The 27,642-nt window shown below is 71.9% G+C and overlaps 1 protein-coding gene across 2 annotated transcripts; it reads right to left on the bottom strand.

Annotated features, from left to right (window-relative positions):
* Positions 1-1,477: 1,477 nt before the first annotated feature.
* On the bottom strand, positions 1,478-27,642 carry GCGR (glucagon receptor). Of its 2 annotated transcripts, none has more exons than XM_075904191.1 (14): positions 27,509-27,642; positions 14,166-14,306; positions 13,961-14,057; positions 12,475-12,582; positions 10,619-10,740; positions 10,410-10,516; positions 8,975-9,128; positions 8,748-8,907; positions 6,394-6,454; positions 4,558-4,627; positions 3,945-4,033; positions 3,127-3,265; positions 3,003-3,044; positions 1,478-2,927 (listed from the first exon to the last, which is right to left on the bottom strand). In XM_075904191.1, exons 2-14 carry the CDS (start codon positions 14,217-14,219, stop codon positions 2,652-2,654), a joined length of 1,479 nt encoding a protein of 492 aa, XP_075760306.1. In that variant the 5' UTR covers positions 14,220-14,306; positions 27,509-27,642; the 3' UTR covers positions 1,478-2,651. The 2 variants fall into 2 exon arrangements, with proteins under 2 accessions (XP_075760306.1, XP_075760307.1); XM_075904192.1 differs by having other exon boundaries at positions 1,478-2,921.

Raw genomic sequence — 27,642 nt, 5'->3', positions numbered from 1 at the left:
CCACACGGGGCCAGGCTCCTGGGCCCTCCCCATCCTTGGCCTGGCACGTCAGGCTGCCACGCAGGGGGCAGCCCCCCGCTGCCCATGATGCCAAGCTGCCCGCCGGCCCCTGTGGGCACCAGGCCGGGCACAGGGCCAGGGCTGGGCAAACATCAAGGCATGAGCATAAGCCAGAGGGGAGCGGCTCCTGCAGCAGCTTCAGCTCCTCGGTCCCCAGGGTGAAGCATGAAGTGCAGCTGCTGGCCCTTGCAGGAGCTAGCCAGCCCTCGGTGGCTTTGGCCAGGGACAAGAGCACCAGCCGCTGGCGCTTGGCTTGGAGGAGGCTGCTCCACCCAGGCCCACCGACGTAGACCCTGGGACACAGCCAGAGGCGTGCATACACGTGCTGGCTCCCCCTGGCATCCCGCACCCCGTGAGCACCCTCGAAAGGGGAGGCTTTGGGGCAGGCACAATCCCTTGGGCGTGGGATCACCCCAGCAAGCTGCTGGCCCAAGAACAGGCCCTGCCCTGTGTGTGCATGCAGACGGTGTCAGGATGCCTGGCTTCTGGTCCCAGCCCTCCCTGCTGCCGGTGGTACTAGCGCAGCTGGCAGCAAAGCGGCATCCGCAGGGATACAGGCCAGGCCGTGGCGCGGCGGGCGGGGGGCCGGCAGGGGTACAGGCCAGGCCGTGGCGCGATGGGCCGGCAGGGGTACAGGCCAGGCCGTGGCGCGGCGGGCGTGGGGCCAGCGGGGGTACAGGCCAGGCCGTGGCGCGGCGGGCGGGGGTACAGGCCAGGCCGTGGCGCGATGGGCGTGGGGCCGGCAGGGGTACAGGCCAGGCCATGGCGCAGTGGGCCGGCAGGGGTACAGGCCAGGCCATGGCGCGATGGGCGTGGGGCCGGCAGGGGTACAGGCCAGGCCGTGGCGCGGCGGGCGGGGGGCCGGCGGGGGTACAGGCCAGGCTGTGGCGCGGCGGGCGGGGGGCCGGCGGGGGTACAGGCCAGGCCGTGGCGCGGCGGGCGTGGGGCCGGCGGGGGTACAGGCCAGGCCGTGGCGCGGCGGGCGTGGGGCCGGTGGGGTACAGGCCAGGCCGTGGCGCGGCGGGCGGGGGGCCGGCAGGGGTACAGGCCAGGCCGTGGCGCGGCGGGCGTGGGGCCGGTGGGGTACAGGCCAGGCCGTGGCGCGGCGGGCGGGGGGCTGGCAGGGGTACAGGCCAGGCCGTGGCGCGGCGGGCGTGGGGCCGGCGGGGTACAGGCCAGGCCGTGGCGCGGCGGGCGGGGGGCTGGCAGGGGTACAGGCCAGGCCGTGGCGCGGCGGGCGCGGGGAGCAGCGTGGGGCCCGCAAGGAGGGGCCTGCACAGGGTTACCGCTAACAGCCTGGGGGGTGCGGGGCCAGGCCCACGCTCCCAGCTGGGGCTCGGGGAAATCACGGAAGGAGCGTTTCCTGCCGCAAAGTGGCTCTCATCTGTGCAGAGAGGGAGCCAAAAGCGCTTGGGGATTTATTGATGTAAACGACTTTAATGACTCTCGCTCTCCCATCAGGCCCCGCAGGCTCGGGCAGGTGCCCCTGGCACGCCAGCCGCCCCGGCCCAGCACAACGCGCCCTCCTGGCCCCACTGCCACTGCTGAGCCAGCGCCAGGCCTGGCGGGGGAGCTTTGGCTGAGCACGTGGGAGCCAGGCCCTGTGTGACCGTAAACAGCAGACGGGCTGTTTACATCTCCACCAAGCCAGGCTCCGTGTCACAGCCCCGCTGGCCCCAGAGCCCTGGCGCCCTGCATGCAGCCCCTCACCGCCCGGGCCTTGAGCCTTGCCCCGTCCCAGCAGCCCGCCCCCCCTCCGCCCAGGCAGGGCTTCTGGGAACTAGCCTGTACGAGGGGCCCTGCTCCACCCCCCGGCAGCCTGGTGCCGTCTGCCCGCTCCAGGCCCAGCTGGGGCTAATCCCGGCAGCTCCAGCAGCCCTGGGCCCCAGTGACCGGGCAGGGCGGGGGCATTGGCAGAGGCTGGATCCGCACTGCGGGCAGGGTGCGGGGGGCTTGTCCCCCCCCACGTCGCCCATTGCAGCCGTGCGCTCACCGCGACTCCATCGTGTCTGGCACCCCAGGAAGTGGGGGCGGGGCCAGTTTGCTGGGCTCAGGCAGCAGGAGGGTCCATGGGGGCAGGGGGGTGGAGCTGGGTGGGCCGTGGTCCCTGCTGGCATGGCGGGTGGGTGGAAGGGCAGAGGCCTCTCTGCTTGGCTGCCTGCAGCTTCCCCCCCCAGGCATCGGGCAGAGAAAGGCCCCGTGCAGGGCCCTCCTGAGAGCCTATGGCTGCTGCCTCCTCCCTTGCCTCTGTGCACGAGCTCCCCCCCCCTTTCACAAGCACCCCTCTTCGGGCCCTGCCCCCAACAGCCCGGCCTGGCCCTCCCTCGGCCCCTTGCTCCCAGGCGCCGTAGGGTTTACTGGTGCGCTGCCTGGACCCCGCCTAGTTACAAGCTACCATCGAGAGACGTGCACCAGCCCCCGACCCCCGGCACTGTCCCCAGCCCGCCAGCCCATCACGGGATGGGCACGGGCAGCAGGGCACGGCCCGTCCTCCTCGCACGTGGGTGCGCCCCGCTCTGCCGCTGGGCCCAGGGAGACTCGCCCAGCACGTCCGGCCGAGCCTGGGGCCGGAGCCCAGCGTGGCGGGCGGCTCAGACGTGGCTGGCGGCCGTCTCGGGCAGGGCGCAGCACTGGTGCCTCTCGCCGGCGCTGCAGCCTGTCCTCTCCAGGTAGTGGGTGCTGGTGAGCGCCGTGGGCTGGCTCCGCCCCAGCCCGTTGATCCCGCCGCCCACCAGCCTGTGCTTCTCCCAGGTGCTGCTGCTCCCCGGGCGGGCGTTGGGGGTCTGGCTGGACGTGTGCCTGTACTCCTCCTGCAGGTCCTTCCCCAGCTTCCAGCGCTGCCACTTCTTCAGCAGCTCCGCCTGCACCTGCCGACAGCCCCGGGCGGTGAGCCACTGGGCCCCGCGCCCGGCCCCCGGCCCGCAGAGCCCCGGCACACTCACCTCCTTGTTGACAAAGCAGTAGAGGACGGCCACCAGCATCCCCTAGGGCAGCAAGGAGAGACGCGTGAGCAGGGCCAGGCCCGAGGGGCGGGAGGGGGCGCGGGGCTCCCGGGCCGGGGCTCACCTGGAAGGAGCTCAGGAGGAGGTCGAAGAAGAGCTTGACGTAGCGCAAGGTGCCCTGGGCCTGCTCGTCCGTGACGAAGGCGAACACCACCTCGTGGATGCCCAGCAGCGGGATCAGCGTCAGCGTGGACCTGGCCAGCCTGCCGGGGAGACCGACCGGTCAGAGCCAGCCGCCCCTCGGTCCTGCACCCCGGCTGAGGGGGCACCCAGGGCACAGAGCCCCTCCGCCACAGCGGGGCAGGCAGCCCGGGCCCCAGGGCAGTGGGCTCACTCTGAGCCCCACGCCCGGTGTGTATGGGGCGTGCGGGGCAACAGCCTCTCCAAGGTGTGAGCGCTGGAGCTGGGGCAGGGAGGGGCAGGCCTAGGGGGGCTGGGGCAGGGAGGGGCAGGCCTAGGGGGCTGGGGCAGGGAGGGGCAGGCCTAGGGGGGTTGGGGCAGGCCTAGGGGGGCTCGGGCAGGGAGGGGCAGGCCTAGGGGGGTTGGGGCAGGCCTAGGGGGGCTCGGGCAGGGAGGGGCAGGCCTAGGGGGGTTGCGGCAGGCCTAGGGGGGCTCGGGCAGGGAGGGGCAGGCCTAGGGGGGCTGGGGCAAGGAGGGGCAGGCCTAGGGGGGCAGGCCTAGGGGGGCTGGGGCAAGGAGGGGCAGGCCTAGGGGGGCTGGGGCAGGCCTAGGGGGGCTGGGGCAGGGAGGGGCAGGCCTAGGGGGGCTGGGGCAGGCCTAGGGGGGCTGGGGCAGGGAGGGGCAGGCCTAGGGGGGCTGGGGCAGGCCTAGGGGGGCTGGGGCAGGGAGGGGCAGGCCTAGGGGGCGGCCCCTGCCTCGCACCGGAACTTGTAGTCCGTGTAGCGCATCTGGTGGGCGCGGAGCTTGGACACCAGGATCTGGATGATGCGGATGAAGATGAAGAAATTGATCTGAAAGAGAGAAATCGAGTGAGGGGCCATGGGGGCCAGGCCCTGCAGAGTCCCCACCCCAGCCAGGGAACCCGCAGCACAAAGAGGGGACTGGGGGTCAGCCCGCAAAGGGGGCGGACGAGCAGGGGGAGAAGAGCCGGCGGCATGGAGACGGGGCGGGAGGGAGCCGGCGGCACGGAGCGGGGACAGGGGGGGAGCCGGCGGCACGGAGCGGGGGCGGGGGGGGAGCCGGCGGCGCGGAGCGGGGGCAGGGGGGGAGCCGGCGGCGCGGAGCGGGGGCAGGGGGAGGAGCCGGCGGCGCGGAGCGGGGGCAGGGGGGAGGAGCCGGCGGCGTGGAGCGGGGGCAGGGGGAGGAGCCGGCGGCGCGGAGCGGGGGCAGGGGGGGAGCCGGCGGCGCGGAGCGGGGGCAGGGGGTGGAGCCGGCGGCGTGGAGCGGGGGCAGGGGGAGGAGCCGGCGGCGCGGAGCGGGGGCAGGGGGAGGAGCCGGCGGCGCGGAGCGGGGGGGACAAGGGGGCGGGACTCACCAGGATGGCCAGGAACACGGGCACGCGGAGGATCCACCAGAAGCCCATGTTGTGGTTGGTGCTCCAGCACCTGGGAAGCCGGGAAGGGGCGTTGGTCTCTGTCCCGCGTGCCCCGACCTCAAGCCCAGCCCAGCCCTCGCGTGAGGCCACCGGGCCCTGGCAGGGATTTCATGGACCCCCGGCAGCACAAGGCCAAGGCCTGAGCACGCCTGCACTTCGCACGTATGCAGCTCGCACATCAGCCCACCCGCATCTTCCACGTACCCCAACTTGTGCCCACACCTCACGCACAGCCTGTGCGCACCCACACTTTGCACGTTCACACTTTACACATGCAGCCCACCCACATCATCCATGTACCCCAACTCGTTCCCACACCTCGCACATCAGCCCACCCACATCATCCATGTACCCCAACTCGTTCCCACACCTCGCACATCAGCCCACCCACATCATCCATGTACCCCAACTTGTTCCCACAGCTTGCACATCAGCCCACCCACATCATCCATGTACCCCAACTCGTTCCCACACCTCGCACATCAGCCCACCCACATCATCCATGTACCCCAACTTGTTTCCCACAGCTTGCACATCAGCCCACCCACATCATCCATGTACCCCAACTCGTTCCCACACCTCGCACATCAGCCCACCCACATCATCCATGTACCCCAACTCGTTCCCACAGCTTGCACATCAGCCCACCCACATCATCCATGTACCCCAACTCGTTCCCACACCTCGCACATCAGCCCACCCACATCATCCATGTACCCCAACTCGTTCCCACACCTCGCACATCAGCCCACCCACATCATCCATGTACCCCAACTCGTTCCCACACCTCGCACATCCACACCTCGCACATCAGCCCACCCACATCTTCCATGTACCCCAACTCGTCCCCACAGCTTACACGCGCAGCCCACACCTCGCACGTCCACACCTCGCACATCAGCCCACCCACATCATCCATGTACCCCAACTCGTTCCCACACCTCGCACATCAGCCCACCCACATCATCCATGTACCCCAACTCGTTCCCACACCTCGCACGTCCACACCTCGCACATCAGCCCACCCACATCATCCATGTACCCCAACTCGTTCCCACACCTCGCACATCAGCCCACCCACATCATCCATGTACCCCAACTCGTTCCCACACCTCGCACGTCCACACCTCGCACATCAGCCCACCCACATCATCCATGTACCCCAACTCGTTCCCACACCTCGCACATCAGCCCACCCACATCATCCATGTACCCCAACTCGATCCCACACCTCGCACGTCCACACCTCGCACATCAGCCCACCCACATCATCCATGTACCCCAACTCGTTCCCACACCTCGCACATCAGCCCACCCACATCATCCATGTACCCCAACTCGTTCCCACAGCTTGCACATCAGCCCACCCACATCATCCATGTACCCCAACTCGTCCCCACAGCTTACACGCACAGCCCACACCTCGCACGTCCACACCTCGCACATCAGCCCACCCACATCATCCATGTACCCCAACTCGTTACCACACCTCGCACGTCCACACCTCGCACATCAGCCCACCCACATCATCCATGTACCCCAACTCGTTCCCACACCTCGCACATCAGCCCACCCACATCATCCATGTACCCCAACTCGTTCCCACATCTTGCACATACGCACACCCCGTGCACAGCCGCACCTCACACATGCAGCCAGCACAGGCCCTTGTCTTGTACTGACGCTTGGCGTGCCCACCCTTTCGCACGCGTACCTAGCGTGCCCCCCCACAGCTCACTGCCCACACTTTGCACCTCTCTGCGGGCCTCGACTTACTGAATGTTTTCATATACAAACTTGACAACCACCCAGGGGATGAGGAACAGGATGGGGGCCCCTGGGGACAAAGAAGAGACAGAAGCAGGTGAGACCCTGGGCCCCCGACCGCACAGACGGGGCAGCAGCTCCCAGGTGAGGGGGGGCACCAGGTGCATATCCTGGGGTGGAAAGCAGCCACTGTGCCCACACGCCACCCTGATGCCCACCCCGTCCACCGACGCCACGCCCACCTCACCCCACCCCCGCCCCGTCCACAGACGCCGCGCCCACCTCACCCCACCCCCGCCCCGTCCACAGACGCCGCGCCCACCTCACCCCACCCCCGCCCCGTCCACAGACGCCGCGCCCACCTCACCCCACCCCCGCCCCGTCCACCGACGCCGCGCCCACCTCACCCCACCCCCGCCCCGTCCTCAGACGCCGCGCCCACCTCACCCCACCCCCGCCCCGTCCACAGACGCCGCGCCCACCTCACCCCACCCCCGCCCCGTCCACAGACGCCGCGCCCACCTCACCCCACCCCCGCCCCGTCCTCAGACGCCGCGCCCACCTCACCCCACCCCCGCCCCGTCCTCAGACGCCGCGCCCACCTCACCCCACCCCCGCCCCGTCCACCGACGCCACGCCCACCTCACCCCACCCCCGCCCCGTCCACAGACGCCGCGCCCACCTCACCCCACCCCCGCCCCGTCCACAGACGCCGCGCCCACCTCACCCCACCCCCGCCCCGTCCACCGACGCCGCGCCCACCTCACCCCACCCCCGCCCCGTCCACAGACGCCGCGCCCACCTCACCCCACCCCCGCCCCGTCCTCAGACGCCGCGCCCACCTCACCCCACCCCCGCCCCGTCCACCGACGCCGCGCCCACCTCACCCCACCCCCGCCCCGTCCACCGACGCCGCGCCCACCTCACCCCACCCCCGCCCCGTCCACAGACGCCGCGCCCACCTCACCCCACCCCCGCCCCGTCCTCAGACGCCGCGCCCACCTCACCCCACCCCCGCCCCGTCCACCGACGCCGCGCCCACCTCACCCCACCCCCGCCCCGTCCACCGACGCCGCGCCCACCTCACCCCACCCCCGCCCCGTCCTCAGACGCCGCGCCCACCTCACCCCACCCCCGCCCCGTCCACCGACGCCGCGCCCACCTCACCCCACCCCCGCCCCGTCCACAGACGCCGCGCCCACCTCACCCCACCCCCGCCCCGTCCACCGACGCCGCGCCCACCTCACCCCACCCCCGCCCCGTCCACAGACGCCGCGCCCACCTCACCCCACCCCCGCCCCGTCCACAGACGCCGCGCCCACCTCACCCCACCCCCGCCCCGTCCACAGACGCCGCGCCCACCTCACCCCACCCCCCGCCCCGTCCACAGACGCCGCGCCCACCTCACCCCACCCCCGCCCCGTCCACCGACGCCGCGCCCACCTCACCCCACCCCCGCCCCGTCCTCAGACGCCGCGCCCACCTCACCCCACCCCCGCCCCGTCCTCAGACGCCGCGCCCACCTCACCCCACCCCCGCCCCGTCCACCGACGCCGCGCCCACCTCACCCCACCCCCGCCCCGTCCACCGACGCCGCGCCCACCTCACCCCACCCCCGCCCCGTCCTCAGACGCCGCGCCCACCTCACCCCACCCCCCGCCCCGTCCACCGACGCCGCGCCCACCTCACCCCACCCCCGCCCCGTCCACCGACGCCGCGCCCACCTCACCCCACCCCCGCCCCGTCCACAGACGCCGCGCCCACCTCACCCCACCCCCGCCCCGTCCTCAGACGCCGCGCCCACCTCACCCCACCCCCGCCCCGTCCACAGACGCCGCGCCCACCTCACCCCACCCCCGCCCCGTCCACAGACGCCGCGCCCACCTCACCCCACCCCCGCCCCGTCCTCAGACGCCGCGCCCACCTCACCCCACCCCCGCCCCGTCCACCGACGCCACGCCCACCTCACCCCACCCCCGCCCCGTCCACCGACGCCGCGCCTACCTCACCCCACCCCCGCCCCGTCCACAGACGCCGCGCCCACCTCACCCCACCCCCGCCCCGTCCACAGACGCCGCGCCCACCTCACCCCAGCCCCGCCCCGTCCACCGACGCCGCGCCCACCTCACCCCACCCCCACCCCGTCCACAGACACCGCGCCCACCTCACCCCACCCCCACCCCGTCCTCAGACGCCGCGCCCACCTCACCCCACCCCCACCCCGTCCTCAGACGCCGCGCCCACCTCACCCCACCCCCGCCCCGTCCACAGACGCCGCGCCCACCTCACCCCACCCCCGCCCCGTCCACAGACGCCGCGCCCACCTCACCCCACCCCCGCCCCAGCTCTCCCCCCGCACTCACCCCAGCCGATGCAGAGGTAGAGGGCGAAGTAGCTGCGCTCGGAGAAGACGGCCAGCACCAGCAGGTTGTGCAGGTAGATCCCCTCCACCAGCAGCCAGCAGGCGTTGGCCACGATGCCGTACTGCATGACCACGGTGGCCACGCGGCAGCCGGTGGCGGCCTGGGGGGACGGGAGTCAGTGGGGGCCGGACCCGAGCTCCTGGCGGGGCCGGGCCCGGGGGTCTCACCTCGTCACTGAGCCAGGTGCCCACGTTGTAGCCGTCGACCTTCTCGCCGTAGCGGGTCTGGAGCAGGGCGTCGATGGCCAGCACGGAGCCCGCCTTGAGCGCGAAGGAGGCAAAGAGGTTCATGTGGATCCGGTTCCTCGTGCAGTGCAGCTTGCTGTCGGCGGGGAGCCCGTCAGTGCTGGCCCGTCCCCCCGCGGCCCCCCCCCACCCCTCCCCCGCGGCCACCCCGCTACCCCTCCCCCGCGGCCGCTTACCCCTCCCCCACGGCCGCCCCCACCCCTCCCCCCGCGGCCGCTTACCCCTCCCCCACGGCCACCCCGCTACCCCTCCCCCGTGGCTGCCCCGCTACCCCTCCCCCGTGGCCGCCCCCGCTTACCCCTCCCCCGTGGCCGCTTACCCCTCCCCCGCAGCCGCCCCCCGCTTACCCCTCCCCCGTGGCCGCCCCCGCTTACCCCTCCCCCGTGGCCGCTTACCCCTCCCCCGCAGCCGCCCCGCTTACCGCTCCCCCGCGGCCGCCCCACTACCCCTCCCCCGCGGCCACCCCCTTGTACCCCTCCCCCACGGCCGCCCCCACCCCTCCCCCGCGGCCGCTTACCCCTCCCCCACGGCCACCCCGCTACCCCTCCCCCGTGGCTGCCCCGCTACCCCTCCCCCGTGGCCGCCCCCGCTTACCCCTCCCCCGTGGCCGCTTACCCCTCCCCCGCAGCCGCCCCCGCTTACCCCTCCCCCGTGGCCGCCCCCGCTACCCCTCCCCCGCGGCCGCTTACCCCTCCCCCACGGCCACCCCGCTACCCCTCCCCCGTGGCTGCCCCGCTACCCCTCCCCCGTGGCCGCCCCCGCTTACCCCTCCCCCGTGGCCGCTTACCCCTCCCCCGCAGCCGCCCCCGCTTACCCCTCCCCCGTGGCCGCCCCCGCTTACCCCTCCCCCATGGCCGCTTACCCCTCCCCCGCAGCCGCCCCGCTTACCGCTCCCCCGCGGCCGCCCCACTACCCCTCCCCCGCGGCCACCCCCTTGTACCCCTCTCCCGCGTCCGCCCCGCTACCCCTCCCCCGCAGCCGCCCCACTTACCCCTCCCCCGCAGCCGCCCCACTACCCCTCCCCCGCAGCCGCCCCCGTGTACCCCTCCCCCGCGGCCACCCCCGTGTACCCCTCCCCCGCGGCCGCCCCGCTTACCCCTCCCCCGTGGCCGCCTCCCCTACTGCCACCCCCCTGCCACCACTGCCCCTCCCCCCGTGGCTGCCCCGGCTTACCCCCTCCCCTGTGGCTGCCTCCCTTACTGCCACCCCCCTGACGCCACTGCCCCTCCCCCCGCGGCTGCCCCCGCTAACCCCCCCAGCCACCTCCCCTACTGCCACCACCCCCTCATCCTCTCAGTCACCTCCTGTCCCCCTGCTCCTCCCCCCCCCCCCGCAGCTGCCAGCCCCAGCCTGCTACCTGAAGCCCAGCAGGATGGCCAGGGCCAGGAGCAGGGCGCACAGGGACAGGGAGTAGCCGACCGTGTACATGATCTTAAAGCTGTCGTAGGTTTTGGCAAATTTGGCCTGGAGAGAGAGAGGGAGAGAGCAGCTGAGCCCGTCTGTCCGCCTGTCCCTCCGTCCGTGGGCTGGCGGCGACAGGCCACGTCCCCCGGCTCCGCCACTGACCTGGGCTGCCAGAGCCTCTGCGTCCATCTCGCACTGCGTGCTGTCCCGCCAGGGCTGCCCGTTGGGGCGCTTCACCCACTGCCCGTCCGGCCCGCACTTCTTCAGGACACGTCTGTGCTTCACTGCGGGGGGGGACGTGGTTAGAGACTCCTGGCTCCGCCTGTTCCCTCCCCGGCTCCGCCTGTCCCCCCGTGCTCCGCCTGTTCCCTCCCCGGCTCCGCCTGTCCCCTTGGCTCCGCCTGTTCCCTCCCCGGCTCCGCCTGTCCCCCGTGCTCCGCCTGTTCCCTCCCTGGCTCCGCCTGTTCCCCCCCTGGCTCTGCCTGTTCCCTCCCCGGCTCCGCCTGTCCCCCGTGCTCCGCCTGTTCCCTCCCCGGCTCCGCCTGTCCCCCTGGCTCCGCCTGTTCCCTCCCCGGCTCCGCCTGTCCCCCGTGCTCCGCCAGCATCCCTGGCTCCGCCTGTCCCCCTGGCTCCGCCTGTTCCCTCCCCAGCTCCACCTGTCCCCCGTGCTCCGCCTGTTCCCTCCCGGCTCCGCCTGTCCCCCGTGCCCCGCCAGTATCCCCGGCTCCGCCTGTCCCCCTGGCTCCGCCTGTCCCCTCCCCAGCTCCGCCTGTCCCCCCCGTGCTCCGCCAGCATCCCCGGCTCCGCCTGTCCCCCTGGCTCCGCCTGTCCCCTCCCCAGCTCCACCTGTCCCCCCGTGCTCCACCAGCACCTTCAGCTCTGCCTGGTTCCGCCTGCCAGCACCCCTGGCTCTGCCTGTCCCCCCTGGCTCCGCCTGTCCCCCGTACTCCGCCTATTCCCTCCCCGGCTCCGCCTGTCCCCCTGGCTCCGCCTGTTCCCTCCCCGGCTCTGCCTGTCCCCTGTGCTCCGCCTGTTCCCTCCCCGGCTCCGTCTGTCCCCCGTGCTCCGCCAGCATCCCCGGCTCCGCCTGTCCCCCTGACTCCGCCTGTTCCCTCCCTGGCTCCGCCTGTCCCCTGTGCTCCGCCAGCATCCCCTGCTCCGCCTGTCCCCCCCCCCGTGCTCCGCCAGCGTCCCCGGCTCCGCCTGTCCCCCTGGCTCCGCCTGTTCCCTCCCCGGCTCCGCCTGTCCCCCGTGCTCCGCCTGTTCCCTCCCCGGCTCCGCCTGTCCCCCATGCTCCGCCAGCATCCCCGGCTCCTCCTGTCCCCCTGGCTCCGCCTGTTCCCTCCCCGGCTCCGCCTGTCCCCCGTGCTCCGCCTGTCCCCCGTGCTCCGCCAGTATCCCTGGCTCCGCCTGTCCCCTCCCCAGCTCCGCCTGTCCCCCTGGCTCTGCCTGTTCCCTCCCCGGCTCCGCCTGTCCCCCCGTGCTCCGCCAGTATCCCTGGCTCCGCCTGTCCCCTCCCAGCTCCGCCTGTCCCCCTGGCTCTGCCTGTTCCCTCCCCGGCTCCGCCTGTCCCCCCGTGCTCCGCCAGCACCTTCGGCTCTGCCTGGTTCCGCCTGCCAGCACCCCTGGCTCTGCCTGTCTCCCCCGGCTCCGCCTGTCCCCCTGTGCTCCTCCTGCCAGTCCTCCAGGCACTGCCTGCCCCCCCTCCCGGCTCACCTGCCAGCACCCCCGGCTCCGCCTGTCCCCCTGTGCTCCGCCTGCCAGCCCTCCAGGCGCTGCCTGCCCCCCCCGGCTCCACCTGCCCCCCTGGCTCTGCCTGCCTCCCCATGCGCTGCCTGTCAGCACCCCCCCAGCAGCACATGCCTGTCCCACATGCTCTCCTGCCCTCCTGCTGCTCGTGGTGAGACACCCCCATGCCTTGGCCCCATCCCTGCCAGGACCCTCCCTGCTGCCAACGACCAGCAGGTCCCCCTCCCCCCGCCAGCTGGTCAGAGCCCCCCAGGGAGGGGCGCAGGCACCTTTCCTGTGCCAGGGCAGGAACCAGGGGCAGGCGGCGCTGGCCGTGGTGTTGGGCGGCGTGTCGGGCCAGCAGGAGAACTTGTCAAAGGTTCGGTTGCAGACCAGCTCTGCAGGGAGAAGAGAGGGCTGAGGGCTGAGGGTCACGGTGCTCGGCCAGCTCGCGCCTGGGGCGTCCCCGGCTCGGGGGAGAGAGCAGCTGGGTTGAGCCTTTCCCTGCTGTTACAAAACTGACCCTGAAGGCCCCCCCAGTCCCCGGAATCACCCCCTGCGCCCCAAATACCCAGAATCACTCCCTGCCCCCTGAGTCCCCGGAATCACCCCCTGCACCCCCCGCCAGTCCCCGGAATCACCTCCTGCCCCCTGGAATCACCCCCTGCCTCCCACCAGTCCCCGGAATCACCCCCTGCGCCCCCCCGCCAATCCCCGGAATCACCCCCTCCGCCCCCCGCCAATCCCCAGAATCACCCCCTGCTCCCCGGAATCACCCCCTGCCTCCGAGTCTCCGGAATCACCCCCTGCCCCCCCAGTGAGTCCTCAGAATCACCCCCTGCCCCCTGAGTCCCTGGAATCACCCCCTGCCCCCCCGGCCAGTAACCAGAATCACCCCCTTGTGCCCTGCAAGACCTGGATTTGCCCCTTCCCCCCAGGAAAGCCTTTAAAACTGCCCTGAGCCCCTGGCATTGCCCCTCCTTGGCGCCTGCCCTGCACGCGCCTGAGGCCTGTGGGCAGGAAACCTGGGCCGGCATCCCCAAGCCCTGGCCCTGCCCTGCAAGAGCCCCCGCCAGCTGCCCTGGGAGCCACAGCAAGGCTGGGGCCAGGCAGGCAGGGCATGGGGGCCCTCCCCTGGGGCTGGCGGACCGTGGGGCTGGGGGTCTCCCCTGGGGCCGGTGGGCTGTGGGGCTAGGGGTCTCCTCTGGGGCTGGCAGGCCGTGGAGCTGGGGGCCCTCCCTTGGGGCTGGCGGGATGTGGGGCTGGGGGTCTCCTCTGGGGCCGTGGGGCTGGGGGCTCTCCCCTGGGGCCGGCGGGCCATGGAGCTGGGGGGTCTCCCCTGGGGCCAGCGGGCCATGGGGTCTCCCCTGGGGCCGGCGGGCCGTGGGGCTGGGGGTCTCACCCCTGGGGCCGGCGGGCCGTGGGGCTGGGGCCCTCCCCTGGGGCCGGCGGGCCGTGGGCCCTCCCTTGGGGCTGGTGGGCCGTGGGGCTGGGGCCCTCCCTTGGGGCCGGCGGGCCGTGGGGCTGGGGCCCTCCCTTGGGGCCGGCGGGCCGTGAGGCTGGGGGTCTCCCCTGGGGGCCGGCGGGCCGTGGGGCTGGGGGGTCTCCTCTGGGGCCGGCGGGCCGTGGGGCTGGGGCCCTCCCTTGGGGCCGGCGGGCCGTGGGGCTGGGGGTCTCCCCTGGGGCCGGCGGGCCGTGGGGCTGGGGGGTCTCCTCTGGGGCCGGCGGGCCGTGGGGCTGGGGGTCTCCCCTGGGGCCGGCGGGCCGTGCTCTCACCTGTGGGGGGGGGCTGCAGGCTCATGTTGCGGTGACACTCCTCGCTGTAGGCCGTCCAGCTCTCGAACAGGATGTCCATGATCTGGGCGGAGGGTCCCTGGGGGCAGAGCGGGGGCCTGTCAGATCCCAGGGCCGGGAGGGGCCACGCTGGAGCCGGGGGGCCCTGCAGCCCTGGGACGTGGGGCCGGGCCGGCCAAGCCCTCACCTGGCAGCAGAAGACCAGCGGCAGCAGGAGGCTGAGGAGGCGCGGCTGGAACATCCCTCCTGGGGCTGCAAAACCACATGGGCCCGGCTGCAGCACCTGCCTGGGGGCGGCTGTGCTCCCTGCCCCGGCTCACAGGGCACCCTGGCGGGGGAAGCAGAGAGAGCTGGGGGGGCCGGCGCGGACGGTCCAGTGTTGGCGCGCTGTGTCCGGGACACACGGAGCAAAATCGAAGGGTCCGGGAGGGTCTAAACCGAGGGGCTGGCGACTGGGACGCGCTGTCCAGCGTTGCCGGGAGTTTTGGTGAAACCATCAGGCAACCCCGGCAGGTTCCTGGGTGCAGGAATGGGGAGGCTGCCAGGCAGGCTGGGTGCAGGAAGGGGGGGGCTGCCAGGCAGGCTGGGTGCAGGAATGGGGGGGCTGCCAGGCAGGCTGGGTGCAGGAAGGGGGGGGCTGCCAGGCAGGCTGGGTGCAGGAAGGGGGGGGCTGCCAGGCAGGCTGGGTGTAGGGGGGGGGGCTGCCAGGCAGGCTGGGTGTAGGGGGGGGGGCTGCCAGGCAGGCTGGGTGCAGGAAGGGGGGGGGCCGCCAGGCAGGCTGGGTGCAGGGGGGGGACTGCCAGGCAGGCTGGGTGCAGGAAGGGGGGGGCTGCCAGGCAGGCTGGGTGTAGGGGGGGGGGCTGCCAGGCAGGCTGGGTGCAGGAAGGGGGGGCTGCCAGGCAGGCTGGGTGTAGGCGGGAGGGGGCTGCCAGGCAGGCTGGGTGCAGGAAGGGGGGGCTGCCAGGCAGGCTGGGTGCAGGGGGGGCTGCCAGGCTCAGTCCTGGCTCGTGCCGGGTCCAGGACCTGCCCCGCTGCGGCTCTGCATGGAAAGTGCATCAGGAGCCAGGCGGGCCGCAGTCCGGCTCAGTTCCGGCTCCCGCGGGTCCGGGTGCTCAGACCCCCCGGCCAGGGGCTGCCGCCGCCCTGCGCTCCGGTCTCCGTATCCGCCAGGCAGCCGGTCTGCGAGGGGAGCCGGGCTCTAGGCCGACTCCGCCCGGCCCCACGCTGCTCCCTCCGGTGCAGACACGGCAGCGTGGAGCGGGGGGCTGGAGAGCACGGCTGCCCCCGGGCTGGCGGCGGGTCGAGCGCTGATAAGAGCTCGGGAGGCGACGTGACCGCTCAGGTGCCCGATATCTCCCTTTGGGGGCTGCACACGGGGCCTCAGTGCCCGGATGTTACTGGTTAATGGGACAGGGGACAGGGAGTTTGTTGTGGCAGAGACCAGCCCGGAACCGGGGCCTGGTGCCCCCTGCTCAGAGCACACGGAGGGTCCGGCCAGACGCCAGACAAGGGGCTCAGAGGGGTCCCGGCGAGGGGGAACATCGGCCGGGGGGGGGGGGAGGGATTTTTGTAGCAAGCTCCAGGGCTTGTTATGAAACCAACTCCCCCGCCCTTTGGGAAAGAGGCCCCCGCCCGCGGCCCCACAGTAAGGCCCCTCCTCGGCGTTTCCCGCGGCCGGACCTGCCACCTCACTCAAATGGGCAATCAGCAGTGCACCCGGGGGAGAGCGGCACCGCTCGACGGCCCTGCCCCCGCTCCGGGGCGTACGCAGAGGGATCCCTGACCCCCCCCACCTGACGCTCTTCATTCCCATGGTGCCTGGCCAGCTCCGGCCGGCGTCGCCAGCGGGCAGGCGGTGGAAACACGCCCTGTTCTGCAGACGGTTGGGTGCAGGGATTCGGCTGGGGCGGGGGGGGCAGAGAGAAGAGGGAGACAGTGGGGAGGGGGCAGGGCCAGGGCGGAGCTAGGGTGGGGATGGGCGGGGCCACTGGCTGGGAGCGTGTCTCCCCAAGGAGCAGCTTTGCCCCGGCCCACGCTGTCGATACGCAGGGTGCAGCCTGCAACGCTCCACACGGCCCTCTCACCCGGCCCCCGGGTCCGTCACCAAGCAGGGAGTGAGCAAGGAGCCCCCCGGCGCCACTGCTCCCTGCCTGGCCACGGATCCCACAGAACGGCCCCCCCGGCGCCACTGCTCCCTGCCTGGCCACGGATCCCACAGAACGGCCCCCCCGGCACCACTGCTCCCTGCCTGGCCACGGATCCCACAGAACGGCCCCCCCGGCGCCACTGCTCCCTGCCTGGCCACGGATCCCACAGAACGGCCCCCCCGGCGCCACTGCTCCCTGCCTGACCACGGATCCCACAGAACAACCCTCCCGGCGCCAGTGCTCCCTGCCTGACCACGGATCCCACAGAACAGCCCCCCGGCGCCACTGCTCCCTGCCTGGCCACGGATCCCACAGAACAACCCCCCCGGCGCCACTGCTCCCTGCCTGGCCACGGATCCCAGAGAACGGCCCCCCCGGCGCCACTGCTCCCTGCCTGGCCACGGATCCCAGAGAACGGCCCCCCCGGCGCCACTGCTCCCTGCCTGGCCACGGATCCCACAGAACAGCCCCCCCGGTGCCAGTGCTCCCTGCCTGGCCACGGATCCCAGAGAACGGCCCCCCCCGGCGCCACTGCTCCCTGCCTGGCCACGGATCCCACAGAACGGCCCCCCCGGCGCCACTGCTCCCTGCCTGACCACGGATCCCACAGAACAACCCTCCCGGCGCCAGTGCTCCCTGCCTGACCACGGATCCCACAGAACAGCCCCCCCCGGCGCCACTGCTCCCTGCCTGGCCACGGATCCCACAGAACAACCCCCCCGGCACCACTGCTCCCTGCCTGGCCACGGATCCCACAGAACAACCCCCCCGGCGCCACTGCTCCCTGCCTGGCCACGGATCCCAGAGAACGGCCCCCCCGGCGCCACTGCTCCCTGCCTGGCCACGGATCCCAGAGAACGGCCCCCCCGGCGCCACTGCTCCCTGCCTGGCCACGGATCCCACAGAACAACCCCCCCGGCGCCACTGCTCCCTGCCTGGCCACGGATCCCACAGAACAACCCCCCCGGCGCCACTGCTCCCTGCCTGGCCACGGATCCCAGAGAACGGCCCCCCCGGCGCCACTGCTCCCTGCCTGGCCACGGATCCCAGAGAACGGCCCCCCCGGCGCCACTGCTCCCTGCCCTGGCCACGGATCCCACAGAACAGCCCCCCCAGTGCCAGTGCTCCCTGCCTGGCCACGGATCCCAGAGAACGGGCCCCCCCGGCGCCACTGCTCCCTGCCTGGCCACGGATCCCACAGAACGGCCCCCCCCGGCGCCACTGCTCCCTGCCTGGCCACGGATCCCACAGAACAACCCCCCCGGCGCCACTCCTCCCTGCCTGGCCACGGATCCCAGAGAACGGCCCCCCCCGGCGCCACTGCTCCCTGCCTGGCCACGGATCCCAGAGAACGGCCCCCCCGGCGCCACTGCTCCCTGCCTGGCCACGGATCCCAGAGAACGGCCCCCCCGGCGCCACTGCTCCCTGCCTGGCCACGGATCCCAGAGAACGGCCCCCCCGGCGCCACTGCTCCCTGCCTGGCCACGGATCCCACAGAACAGCCCCCCCGGTGCCAGTGCTCCCTGCCTGGCCACGGATCCCAGAGAATGGCCCCCCCCGGCGCCACTGCTCCCTGCCTGGCCACGGATCCCACAGAACAGCCCCCCCGGCGCCACTGCTCCCTGCCTGGCCACGGATCCCACAGAACGGCCCCCCCGGTGCCACTGCTCCCTGCCTGGCCACGGATCCCACAGAACGGCCCCCCCGGTGCCAGTGCTCCCTGCCTGGCCACGGATCCCAGAGAACAGCTCCCCCGGTGCCAGTGCTCCCTGCCTGGCCACTGATCCCACAGAACGGCCCCTGGCGCCACTGCTCCCTGCCTGACCACGGATCCCACAGAACAACCCCCCCGGTGCCAGTGCTCCCTGCCTGACCACGGATCCCACAGAACAGCCCCCCTGGTGCCACTGCTCCCTGCCTGGCCACGGATCCCACAGAACGCCCCCCCCCCCAGCGCCAGTGCTCCTTGCCTGGCCATGGATCCCACAGAACAGCCCCTGGCGCTACTGCTCCCTGCCTGGCCACGGAACCCACAGAACAGCCCCCCGGTGCCACTGCTCCCTGTCTGGCCACGGATCCCAGAGAACGGCCCCTGGTGCCACTGCTCCCTGCCTGACCACGGAACCCAGAGAACGGCCCCTGGCACCACTGCTCCCTGCCTGGCCACGGATCCCACAGAACGGCCCCCCCCAGTGCCAGTGCTCCCTGCCTGGCCACGGATCCCACAGAACAGCCCCTGGCCCACTGCTCCCTGCCTGGCCATGGAACCCAGAGAACAGCCCCCCCAGCGCCAGTGCTCCCTGCCTGGCCACGGATCCCACAGAACGGCCCCTGGCGCCAGTGCTCCCTGCCTGGCCACGAATCCCATAGAAAGGCCCCCCTGGCAGCCATTCATGATTGACAGGCTGGGGTGCCCTGGCTCAGGGTGGATCCCCAGGTGGGTGGGTACCCCCCCCCCCCCGCATCAGCGTGGGCCCAGCTCCTACCCCCGAGCGTTATCTTGCTCCCAGTGGGCAGAACCGGCCTGGCCCCTGCTGGGAACAAAGCCCCATTCATGAGACCTTAATCCCCCCAGCCTGCCCTAAGCTGGCTAAAGGGCCCTGAGCCGGATCTCTGCCCTGACAAATGGGCTGTTCTCGTCGGGCCACGGGCACGGCCTGGCATTGCCGGACAGGCCAGCCGGGCCCAGCCCCAGGGCCGGAGCTCTCCACGGCCTGCAGCTCGGCCGAGCTCTGGGGGGCCCCTCACGCCACCCTGAGCGAGCGGGCCGGGGGCTGCGCTAGTCGGGCCGCCCAGGGCCTCTCTGCCCGCCAGAGCCTGCCGCATGCCCAGGTGCTGGGTGTGGCATGGCCTCCGCCGGCTTCAGGGCGCTGGCCACGTGCCGAACCACGCGGAACGGGGAGTCCACGGGTTAGCAGCCAGGCCCCGGCCCCGGCCCCTGCCCATCACAGAAACAAGCAGCTACCTGCAGTCCTGCCCCCGCGCCTCGGGCCCTGCTGCCTCCCTGCGCCTGGGGCACCGCAGCCAGGGACTCGGCACCCCCCCGACACGCCCCCCCAGGCCAGGGACTCTCCCCTCTGCCACCCTCCCTGGGGCCTGGCAGCGCAGCCAGGGACTCGGCACCCCCCCGACACGCCCCCCCAGGCCAGGGACTCTCCCCTCTGCCACCCTCCCTGGGGCCTGGCAGCGCAGCCAGGGACTCGACACCCCCCGACACGCCCCCCCAGGCCAGGGACTCTCCCCTCTGCCACCCTCCCTGGGGCCTGGCACCGCAGCCAGGGACTCGGCACCCCCCCGACACACCCCCCCAGGCCAGGGACTCTCCCCTCTGCCACCCTCCCTGGGGCCTGGCAGCGCAGCCAGGGACTCGGCACCCCCCCGACACGCCCCCCCCAGGCCAGGGACTCTCCCCTCTGCCACCCTCCCTGGGGCCTGGCACCGCAGCCAGGGACTCGGCACCCCCCCCGACACACCCCCCCAGGCCAGGGACTCTCCCCTCTGCCACCCTCCCTGGGGCCTGGCAGCGCAGCCAGGGACTCGGCACCCCCCCGACACGCCCCCCCAGGCCAGGGACTCTCCCCTCTGCCACCCTCCCTGGGGCCTGGGCAGCCGCGGCGGGAGCAGCTGCTGTTCGGGAGCCTGAGAGGTGCCTGCGGCAGGCCTGGGAGCTGCGGGGGCGGCGGGGGGCTGGATGCAGGGGCGGGCTCCGGCCGCACTGAGGGCCCCTGGCAGGGGCACGGCTCGCTGACAACCCTCCCGGCCGGCCCCCACGCAGGGCCCTGCTCTCTGCTGCCAGGGACTCATTGGGTGCGACCAGGCTGCAGCCCCCGCACACGTCCCCTCTGCCCCGGGCCTTCACCCCGGCTGGTCGCGTTGCTGGGCTGTGGGCGAGTCGCTGCCCTGGAGTCACTCTGCGTGTGTGCGTGCCTCAGTTTCCCTGGCACTGCCGCACAAGGAGGGGCAGGCCGGGCACGACTCACGGGAGTTCTGTCCAGTCTCGCGCCTGAGGCCCAGATCACACCTGGGGCCTGGCAGCAGGACAAAGCAGGGGTGGGGCAGCCGGGGGCAGGGACTGAGTGGGAGTTAGGGACCCTCGCTGGCCCGGGCTGGCGCTTTGGCTCCCCAGCCGCAAGACGGGCAGCACTGACGGCTCCTGCAACACGGCGGGGCCGCGCCGAGTGCCCAGGGCAGGAGGGGCCATGCTGGGCGGGCTGAGGGGCGCTGGATGTCCAGGGGGTGTCCATGTCACCCTGTGCTACCCGCCGGCCAAGTCAGCCGTGGCTGCGGAAGGGGTGTGGGGCCCGGGGACGCCAGCACAGCCGGCCCCTGCCCCTCTCCCGCGCCCGCAGAGCCCGGCCCAGCTCCCTCCCCACGGCGCGGTGGAGCGGACGAGATGAGGGATGGAGCTGGAGGCTGACGGGAGCCAGGCCCCCTCCCGGGACGGAGGAGTGCAAAGCCAAGTACCCGCCTGGCAACGCAGAGACCCGGCAGCTCCTGGCCCCCCAGCTGCCCTTCCCGCCCTCCACGCCCGGGGCCCCACAGCCCGGCCCAGCAAACCCAGCTCCTGGGCCTCACACCGGGAGCCCTGGGGCAGCGAGGGGCCCGCAGCCCTGCGCCCGGCCCTGGGCCCACGCACTGAGAGACGGGGACGGGGGGCGGGGGAGGGAGCACTCAGCTGGAATGGCTCCGGCTCCGGCTCCGGCTCATCAGCGGCCCCGGGAGCCCGGCTGCAAAGGGCAAACAGCATCGCAGGCCAGGGTCAGGCCTCTGCCGGGGGGTCCCCGCCCTGAGCCGTGTCCCCGGGGCTCTCGGCCAGGCAACGCCAACAGGTGGCCTGCTCCCCGTCCCCTGCGGGCCCTGGGCGGAGCCGCGGCCCAGCCCCACCCCCGCGTGGGGTGCCAGTGGCCAGTCTCCCCTGGGAAACCCCTGGGCATCCAGTGCCCCTCAGCCCGCCCAGCATGGCCCCTCCTGCCCTGGGCACTCAGCGCGGCCCCGCCCCACAGCTCTGGCCCCCCACACCCAGCCCCACGCCCGGCTCTGCTCTGCCCCGACCCACATCCCTGGCCCCTCCCCCACGCCCGGCTCTGCTCTGCCCCGACCCACATCCCCGGCCCCTCCCCCATGCCCAGCTCTGCGCTGCCCCGACCCACATCCCCGGCCCCTCCCCCACGCCCAGCTCTGCGCTGCCCCGACCCACATCCCTGGCCCCTCCCCCACGCCCAGCTCTGCCCTGCCCCGACCCACATCCCTGGCCCCTCCCCCACGCCCAGCTCTGCCCTGCCCTGCCCCACATCCCTGGCCCCTCCCCCACGCCCAGCTCTGCGCTGCTCCGACCCACATCCCTGGCCCCCCCAATCCCGGCTCTGCGCCGCCCCGACCCACATACCTGGCCCCCCCCCATCCCGGCTCTGCTCTGCCCCGACCCACATCCCTGGCCCCCCCAATCCCGGCTCTGCCCTGCCCCGACCCACACCCCCGGCCTCTCCCCCACGCCCGGCTCTGCGCTGCCTCGACCCACCCCCGGCTCTGCGCTGCCTCGACCCACACCCCTGGCCCCCCCACCCCCGGTTCTGCACTGCCCCAACCCACACCCTCGCCCGCCCCCCGCCCCAGGCTCTGCACTGCCCCGACCCAGAACCCCAGGCTCCCCCCACGCCCAGCTCGGCGCTGCCCCGACCCACAGCCCCCCTCATGCCCAGCTTTGCGCTGCCCTGACCCCCAGCCCTCAAAGATTCCACCCTTGGGTTTCCCCTTTATAAAATGGGTATAAATCCACATTTCCCAAGGAGCCATCCGATTGGCTGAGGGGCCTCTGATGTCACCATTGGACAGCAGCTTATTTGCATAGAGCTTTGCTATTGATTAAAATGCAGTTCTAGTCGCACAAGGAGCTCTGATGTCACAAGCCCTCAGTGACGTCAGCGCTTACATCACAGGGCGCCACGGAGCCCAAAGCAAAGCACCAGCTCACGTTCTCAATGGAAGTGCGAGGCAGGGTCTAGCACAAATGTAAATCCCCAGGCCCCGCCTCCTTCCCCGAGGCCCCGCCCCTGCTCAATCCACCCTCCCTCGCTTTCATCAGGCTGGGGTGTGGGGGATGCGGACTCTGATCTTGGGCTAAGGGGTTTGGAGTGTGGGCGGCTCGGGCTGAGCCTGGGCAGGGGTGTGAGGGGCAGGAGGGGGTTCAGGGCAGGCTCTGGGAGGCAGGTTGGGTGCAGGGGGGCTCGGGGCAGGGTTCAGGTCTGGAATACAGGCTCCAGCTGGGCACCGCTTACCCGCCCTGGCCCTGCCCCACCCCCAAGGAAGCCAGCAATCTCTCTTCATCCCTGCCCCCCGCTCTGTGGAGCTGGGGCACAGGTTGGGGGAGGGGCACCCTGCCATCCACAGCAAGCAAAAGGCTCCGGAGGGCAGGGCAGCGCTGAGAGGGGCGACGAAAGCCCCAGCACCTGACAGCCTCCCAGGCGAGCCCTGGCTGCTTGGTGCCCCTGCTAGGAGCCAAACCAGCGGGCCTGCTGGGGGGCGGTGCCCTCCTCCGGCAGGGCTTTGGGCTGTGGCTACGGTGGGAGGCGTGGGGGGAGCTGGCCCGTCCCGCTGGCTGGGGGAGCAGCGGGCTCCAGAGCCACCGGGGCTGACGCAGGCGAGCGGCCGGGCGTGGTCAGCGCGCACCCCTGGCGGGAGGGCCGGCGCCGAGGGGACCTTGGAGTCCCATCTCCCCCCTTACCAGGGCGTCGCCAGGAGGAGCTGCAGAGCCCAACGTGCAGGCTGGGCCGGTCAGACGGAGCACAGGAGCCGTGCCCCTTCCCTGCGGCCCAGGCACCCAGCTCCGCCGGAGCAAGGGACTGGGACCCCCAGGCCAGGGATCCCAGCCACTGGCGTATGTAGGGTCGGGGGCCTGCGCGCAGCCCCCTCAGGACCCATCTCCCCATGCCCCCGGCTTTTCATTCTGCTTCATCACAGCCCAGGGCTCCGCAGACACAGACACGGCAGGGCGGCCAGCTGAGCCCTCCGAGCAGGGGGCACAGGAGCAGGAGGGGGAGGCTGGCTCGTGGCCTGTGGGACCCCTCTGGCCGGGGGCTGCTCTCCTTGGCGCAGGGCGCCGCCTGCCCTCCCCGGCACTGCTGGCGACGTGTGCGGCTTGTTTCTGAGCCGTGTTGTGTCTCCTCCCTGCTCAGCGCACGGTTCCCTGGAGGCAGAGCCCAGCCTAGGAAGTGGAGCGGGGTAGCGGGAGCTCGTCGGGGGGCTGGGGCAGGCTGCAGGCGCTCAGAGCGAGCGGCAAGGGCTGCGGCTGCAGCTGGGGAGAGCAGCGGGGCACGTGCATGGGACAGCCGGCCCCAGCTGGGCACAGCCCCAGGCTTGGCTGCAGAAACGGGGCCGAACGAAGCCTACCCGGGGCAGTGGTCTGCAAGCCCCCCCCCCCCGGTCCAGCTCTGCCCTGCCCCCCCCCCCCCCCCCGGTCCAGCTCTGCCCTGAAGCCCCTGGCTCCGGAAGTGACATGCCGGGACCAGGAGAGCAAAGGTGAACCCTCCTCACGGCACATGCGGCTGCCTGGCCAGCAAGGGCACGTCCCCAGCGACCTGTTTACACAAACCCTCGGCAAACACTCTGTTGACACAGCCTGCTAGGAACAGTGGCAAAGGGCACCCGGGGCTGCTCCGGCCCTGCACCCCAGCCGCAGCCAGAGGGGGCTCTCCGCCGGCCAGTACAGTGCAAGGTTTTACTGCCTCTCAGAGACACGGCCCAGCACAGGAGCCAGGGCAGAGCCGGAGTCCTGCTGGGGGGAAGGGCGCCCGGACCCTGAACCCCCCGTCCTTGGTCCAAAACATCCTCCCTCGTTCTAGCCCAGCCAGACTGACCCAGCTCCCAGACCTACCCCCAGCCGGGGACAGTCCCCGCCTCCCTCCCTGGGAACAGCCTTGCTTTCTGGGCCATACACACGTGGGTGGGTCACCGGGAATATCGCGCAGCCCAGCCAGGCGGGGACACTGGGTTCCAATCCAGACGCCCCCCCGTGTCACACCCCCACTCGGGGTGACCCCCAGGTCAGATCCCCTGCAAGAGCCATGTGGGCACTTTCCCCACACTGGCAGGGACGGCAGCGTGACCCTCCCCTGGCTGCAGCCGCTTGACACCAGGCCCGGCCACACTAACTGGTCCCCAGAGTTGTACGCAAGCGCCGAGCGCACCTGATTGGCTGTTCTCCTCACGTGGGCGGGCCCCTGCACAGACTGTTCCCATTGCACGGCACATCCAAGGCAAAGTCATTGGAAAAGCCCCTTCCCTGCGCCCAGGCAGCAGCCCCGGGCTGGGCCCAGTGCGAGGGAAAGGCAGGGCAGGACATGCAGCAGCCACTGCCATGGGCCGTGTGCCAGGCACACAATTGCCCTGGCTAGTCACAAAAGGGAGGGGCTCAGCCCTGATGGAACCAAGTACCCAGGCAGTAGCATGCAGGGGACAGCCCACGGGAACCGACAGGTGGCCTTTGGCGATGGATGGTTCAGCTGCTCAGTGCACTGCTCATCGCCTGGGCAGTCAGCGGGAACAGTCGGACATCCCCATGGGAACCCATCGGAGTGACAGGCAGTGGGAATAGTCTGAGTGACAGGCAGCGGAAACAGTCTGACATCCCTGCGGGAACAGTCTGATACCCCCATGGGAACAGTCTGAGTGACAGGCAGCGGGAACAGTCTGACATCCCCGCGGGAACAGTCTGACATCCCCGCGGGAACAGTCTGAGTGACATCCCCGTGGGAACCCATCTGAGTGACAGGCAGCGGGAACAGTCTGACATCCCCGCGGGAACAGTCTGACATCCCCGCGGGAACAGTCTGAGTGACATCCCCGTGGGAACCCATCTGAGTGACAGGCAGCGGGAACAGTCTGACATCCCCACGGGAACAGTCTGAGTGACATCCCTGTGGGAACCCATCTGAGTGACAGGCAGCGGGAACAGTCTGACATCCCCACGGGAACAGTCTGAGTGACAGGTTGTGGGAACAATCGGACATCCCTGTGGGAACCCGTCGGAGCGACCGGAAGCAGGGCTGGAATGGGGACAGAGGGCTCAGGCCGGCTGGAGAAGGAGATGAGTGAAGGGCCACTGGCTCTCTGCCAGCCAAGGGGAGCTGGTGGCACTGGGACCCGCTCTGGTGGGTGCCTCTCAGACAGCACAGTACCTGGGGGTGCCGGATTTGCACAGAAGGGGGAGGAAACGCAGAGCTCCCAGAGGGCTGCGCCGGGAGACGCTGCCATTCACACCATCCCATAATACCAAAGCGGCCCCTTCACGGGACCGAGGACCCACCGAAACAGCTGCCTTCCACCTGGGAAAACCTGCTCCCTGCCCTCTGCCCTCCCAGCGCTCAGGAAAGTGCCCCCCCCCCCCCCCCGGGACGCCCCTGCCCAGGCCCTGCAGCATTTCTCCAGCATGTGGCACAGCCTGGGTTCGCCTCCCGCCCCCGCCAGGCACAGGCTGCGGCGAGAGGAACCAGCTTCTGGGCTGAGCCTGGTGGGGCCCTGCCTGTGGCTCCGTTCTGCTCCAGGACTTGCCCCCGGCTGCTGATGGCGCTAGGTCTGCGGCTCCTCTGGCCTGGTCATAGAATCATAGAATCCAGGACTGGAAGGGACCTCGAGAGTCCAGCCCCCCGCCCTCAAGGCAGGACCAAGCTCCGTCTACACCATCCCTGACAGATGTCTATCTCACCTGTTCTTAAATATCTCCAGAGAGGGAGATTCCACCACCTCCCTTGGCAATTTATTCCAATATTTGACCACCCTGACAGTTAGGAATTTTTTCCTAATGTCCAATCTAAACCTCCCCTGCTGCACTTTAAGCCCATTACTCCTTGTCCTGTCCTCAGAAACCAAGAGGAACAAATTTTCGCCTTCCTCCTTGTGACGCCCTTTTAGATATTTGAAAACCGCTCTCAACTCACTGGTTATTAACCCAGTGAGTGGCCCCGCCCCATCTCCCCACGGGGATGTTCTGGCCACGGCTTGGAGCCCGGAGCCCGAGTTACCTGGACAGCCAGAGGTCGGAGGCAGCTTCCTTGGGGCCAGGCCCAGCTCTGGGCACAAACAATTCAGACCTTGCCTCCCCTCTGGCCCTGCTGGGCTGTTTCCTGAGCGCAGGCAGGGGGCTGCCATTAGCGCTAATTAGACTGAAGCTTTGCTGGGGTTCAGTGACTCGCGGCTTGGAAGTGAGTCCAGCGTGAGGCAGGGGGTGTCGGGTGGGACGTGGTGCAGGGCAGGGCAGGGCCAGGGGACGGAGGCAGTGAGACCCAGCTGCTGAACTCGGCAAGGCCCTGGGGGCAGCCAGGACTGGTGGGACGGGGCCCTACACAGCCCTGGCAGGGCAGCCCAGTGCGCCTGGGTGTTTGTCACAGGGATCAGCAATGAAACACTAACAGGTCTCTGTCCACCCCATCAGTAGGGTTCAGAGTGAACATGGCTGAGCTGAATGGACCGGTGCTGCTGCCCAGCCTAGGCTCTTATGCCCACAGGAAAGCGGGGAAGGAGGAATTCTACCTCTCTGACCCACAGAGCCGGAGCTGGGAGCTCTCCTGCCTGGCCACCAACTTATCCCTCCAATGGCCTCCCAGCACCTGAGCTCCCCCTCTCTGGAACTGGCCAGGCTGCGGCTGGGTGGCCCCCGAGTAGTTCAGGGTGACACCCCTTGTCGGGCTATGCCTCGCCCCTGCCCCTCGCCCGACGGGCGGGCGGGGCAGCCTGGATACCGCGGGGATGGGCGCTAGAGCCAGGGCTGCCCCTCACCCTTTCCCTTCCTCTTCCCCTTCCCCCGGGGATCGGAGCGCGGGCGGTGCCGGCTGAGACAAATCGCCCCGAGAACCAGAGAGCGGCACATCCAGGAACCCAGAGCGGGAATGACACGGGGAACAGCCAGGGAGCCAAACACCCCCGGGGACAGAGCAACTCCCCCCCCCCCGCCCCGTGCGCCCCCGGGGACAGGACAGCGCCCCCCCCCCCCGCCCCGTGCGCCCCCGGGGACAGGACAGCGCCCCCCCCAGCCCCGTGCGCCCCCGGGGACAGCGCATCGCCCCCCCCCCCGCCCCGTGCGCCCCCGGGGACAGGACAGCGCCCCCCCCGCCCCGTGCGCCCCCGGGGACAGCGCATCGCCCCCCCCGCCCCGTGCGCCCCCGGGGACAGCGCATCGCCCCCCCCGCCCCGTGCGCCCCCGGGGACAGCGCACCGCCCCCCCCCCCCCCCCCGCCCCGTGCGCCCCCGGGGACAGCGCACCGCCCCCCCTGCCCCGTGCGCCCCCGGGGACAGGACAGGACAGCGCAGCGCCCCCTCCCGTCCTGCCCCCTCCCGCTGCCCTGGGCCCAGCCCCGACCCCCGAGGGCTCCAGCCGCAGGCCGGGCGGTACCTCGTGGGGCGCGGCTCCCGGGTGCATCTTCCAGGAGAGGCTCCGGGGCCCGGCTGCAGCCGAGCAGCGATCCTCGCCCTGCGCCTCCGCCGCAAACTTTTGCCGAAGCAGCGACTCAGGGGGCGGGGCGGGCG

The sequence above is a fragment of the Pelodiscus sinensis genome, chromosome 20 (assembly GCF_049634645.1).
Source record: "Pelodiscus sinensis isolate JC-2024 chromosome 20, ASM4963464v1, whole genome shotgun sequence".
Taxonomy (NCBI): Eukaryota; Metazoa; Chordata; order Testudines; family Trionychidae; genus Pelodiscus; species Pelodiscus sinensis.
This window is presented reverse-complemented; position numbering and strand designations above follow the sequence as displayed.

What these genes read in the sequence shown, in the direction of transcription:
- GCGR (XM_075904191.1), bottom strand. Translation starts at nt 14,219, where the DNA reads ATGTTCCAGCCGCGCCTCCTCAGCCTCCTGCTGCCGCTGGTCTTCTGC. An exon ending in CGCTGGTCTTCTGCTGCCAG is followed by an intron (nt 14,058 to 14,165) that starts GTGAGGGCTTGG and finishes CTCTGCCCCCAG; the next exon opens with GGACCCTCCGCCCAGATCAT. An exon ending in TTTGTATATGAAAACATTCA is followed by an intron (nt 4,628 to 6,393) that starts GTAAGTCGAGGC and finishes CCGGCTTCCCAG; the next exon opens with GTGCTGGAGCACCAACCACA.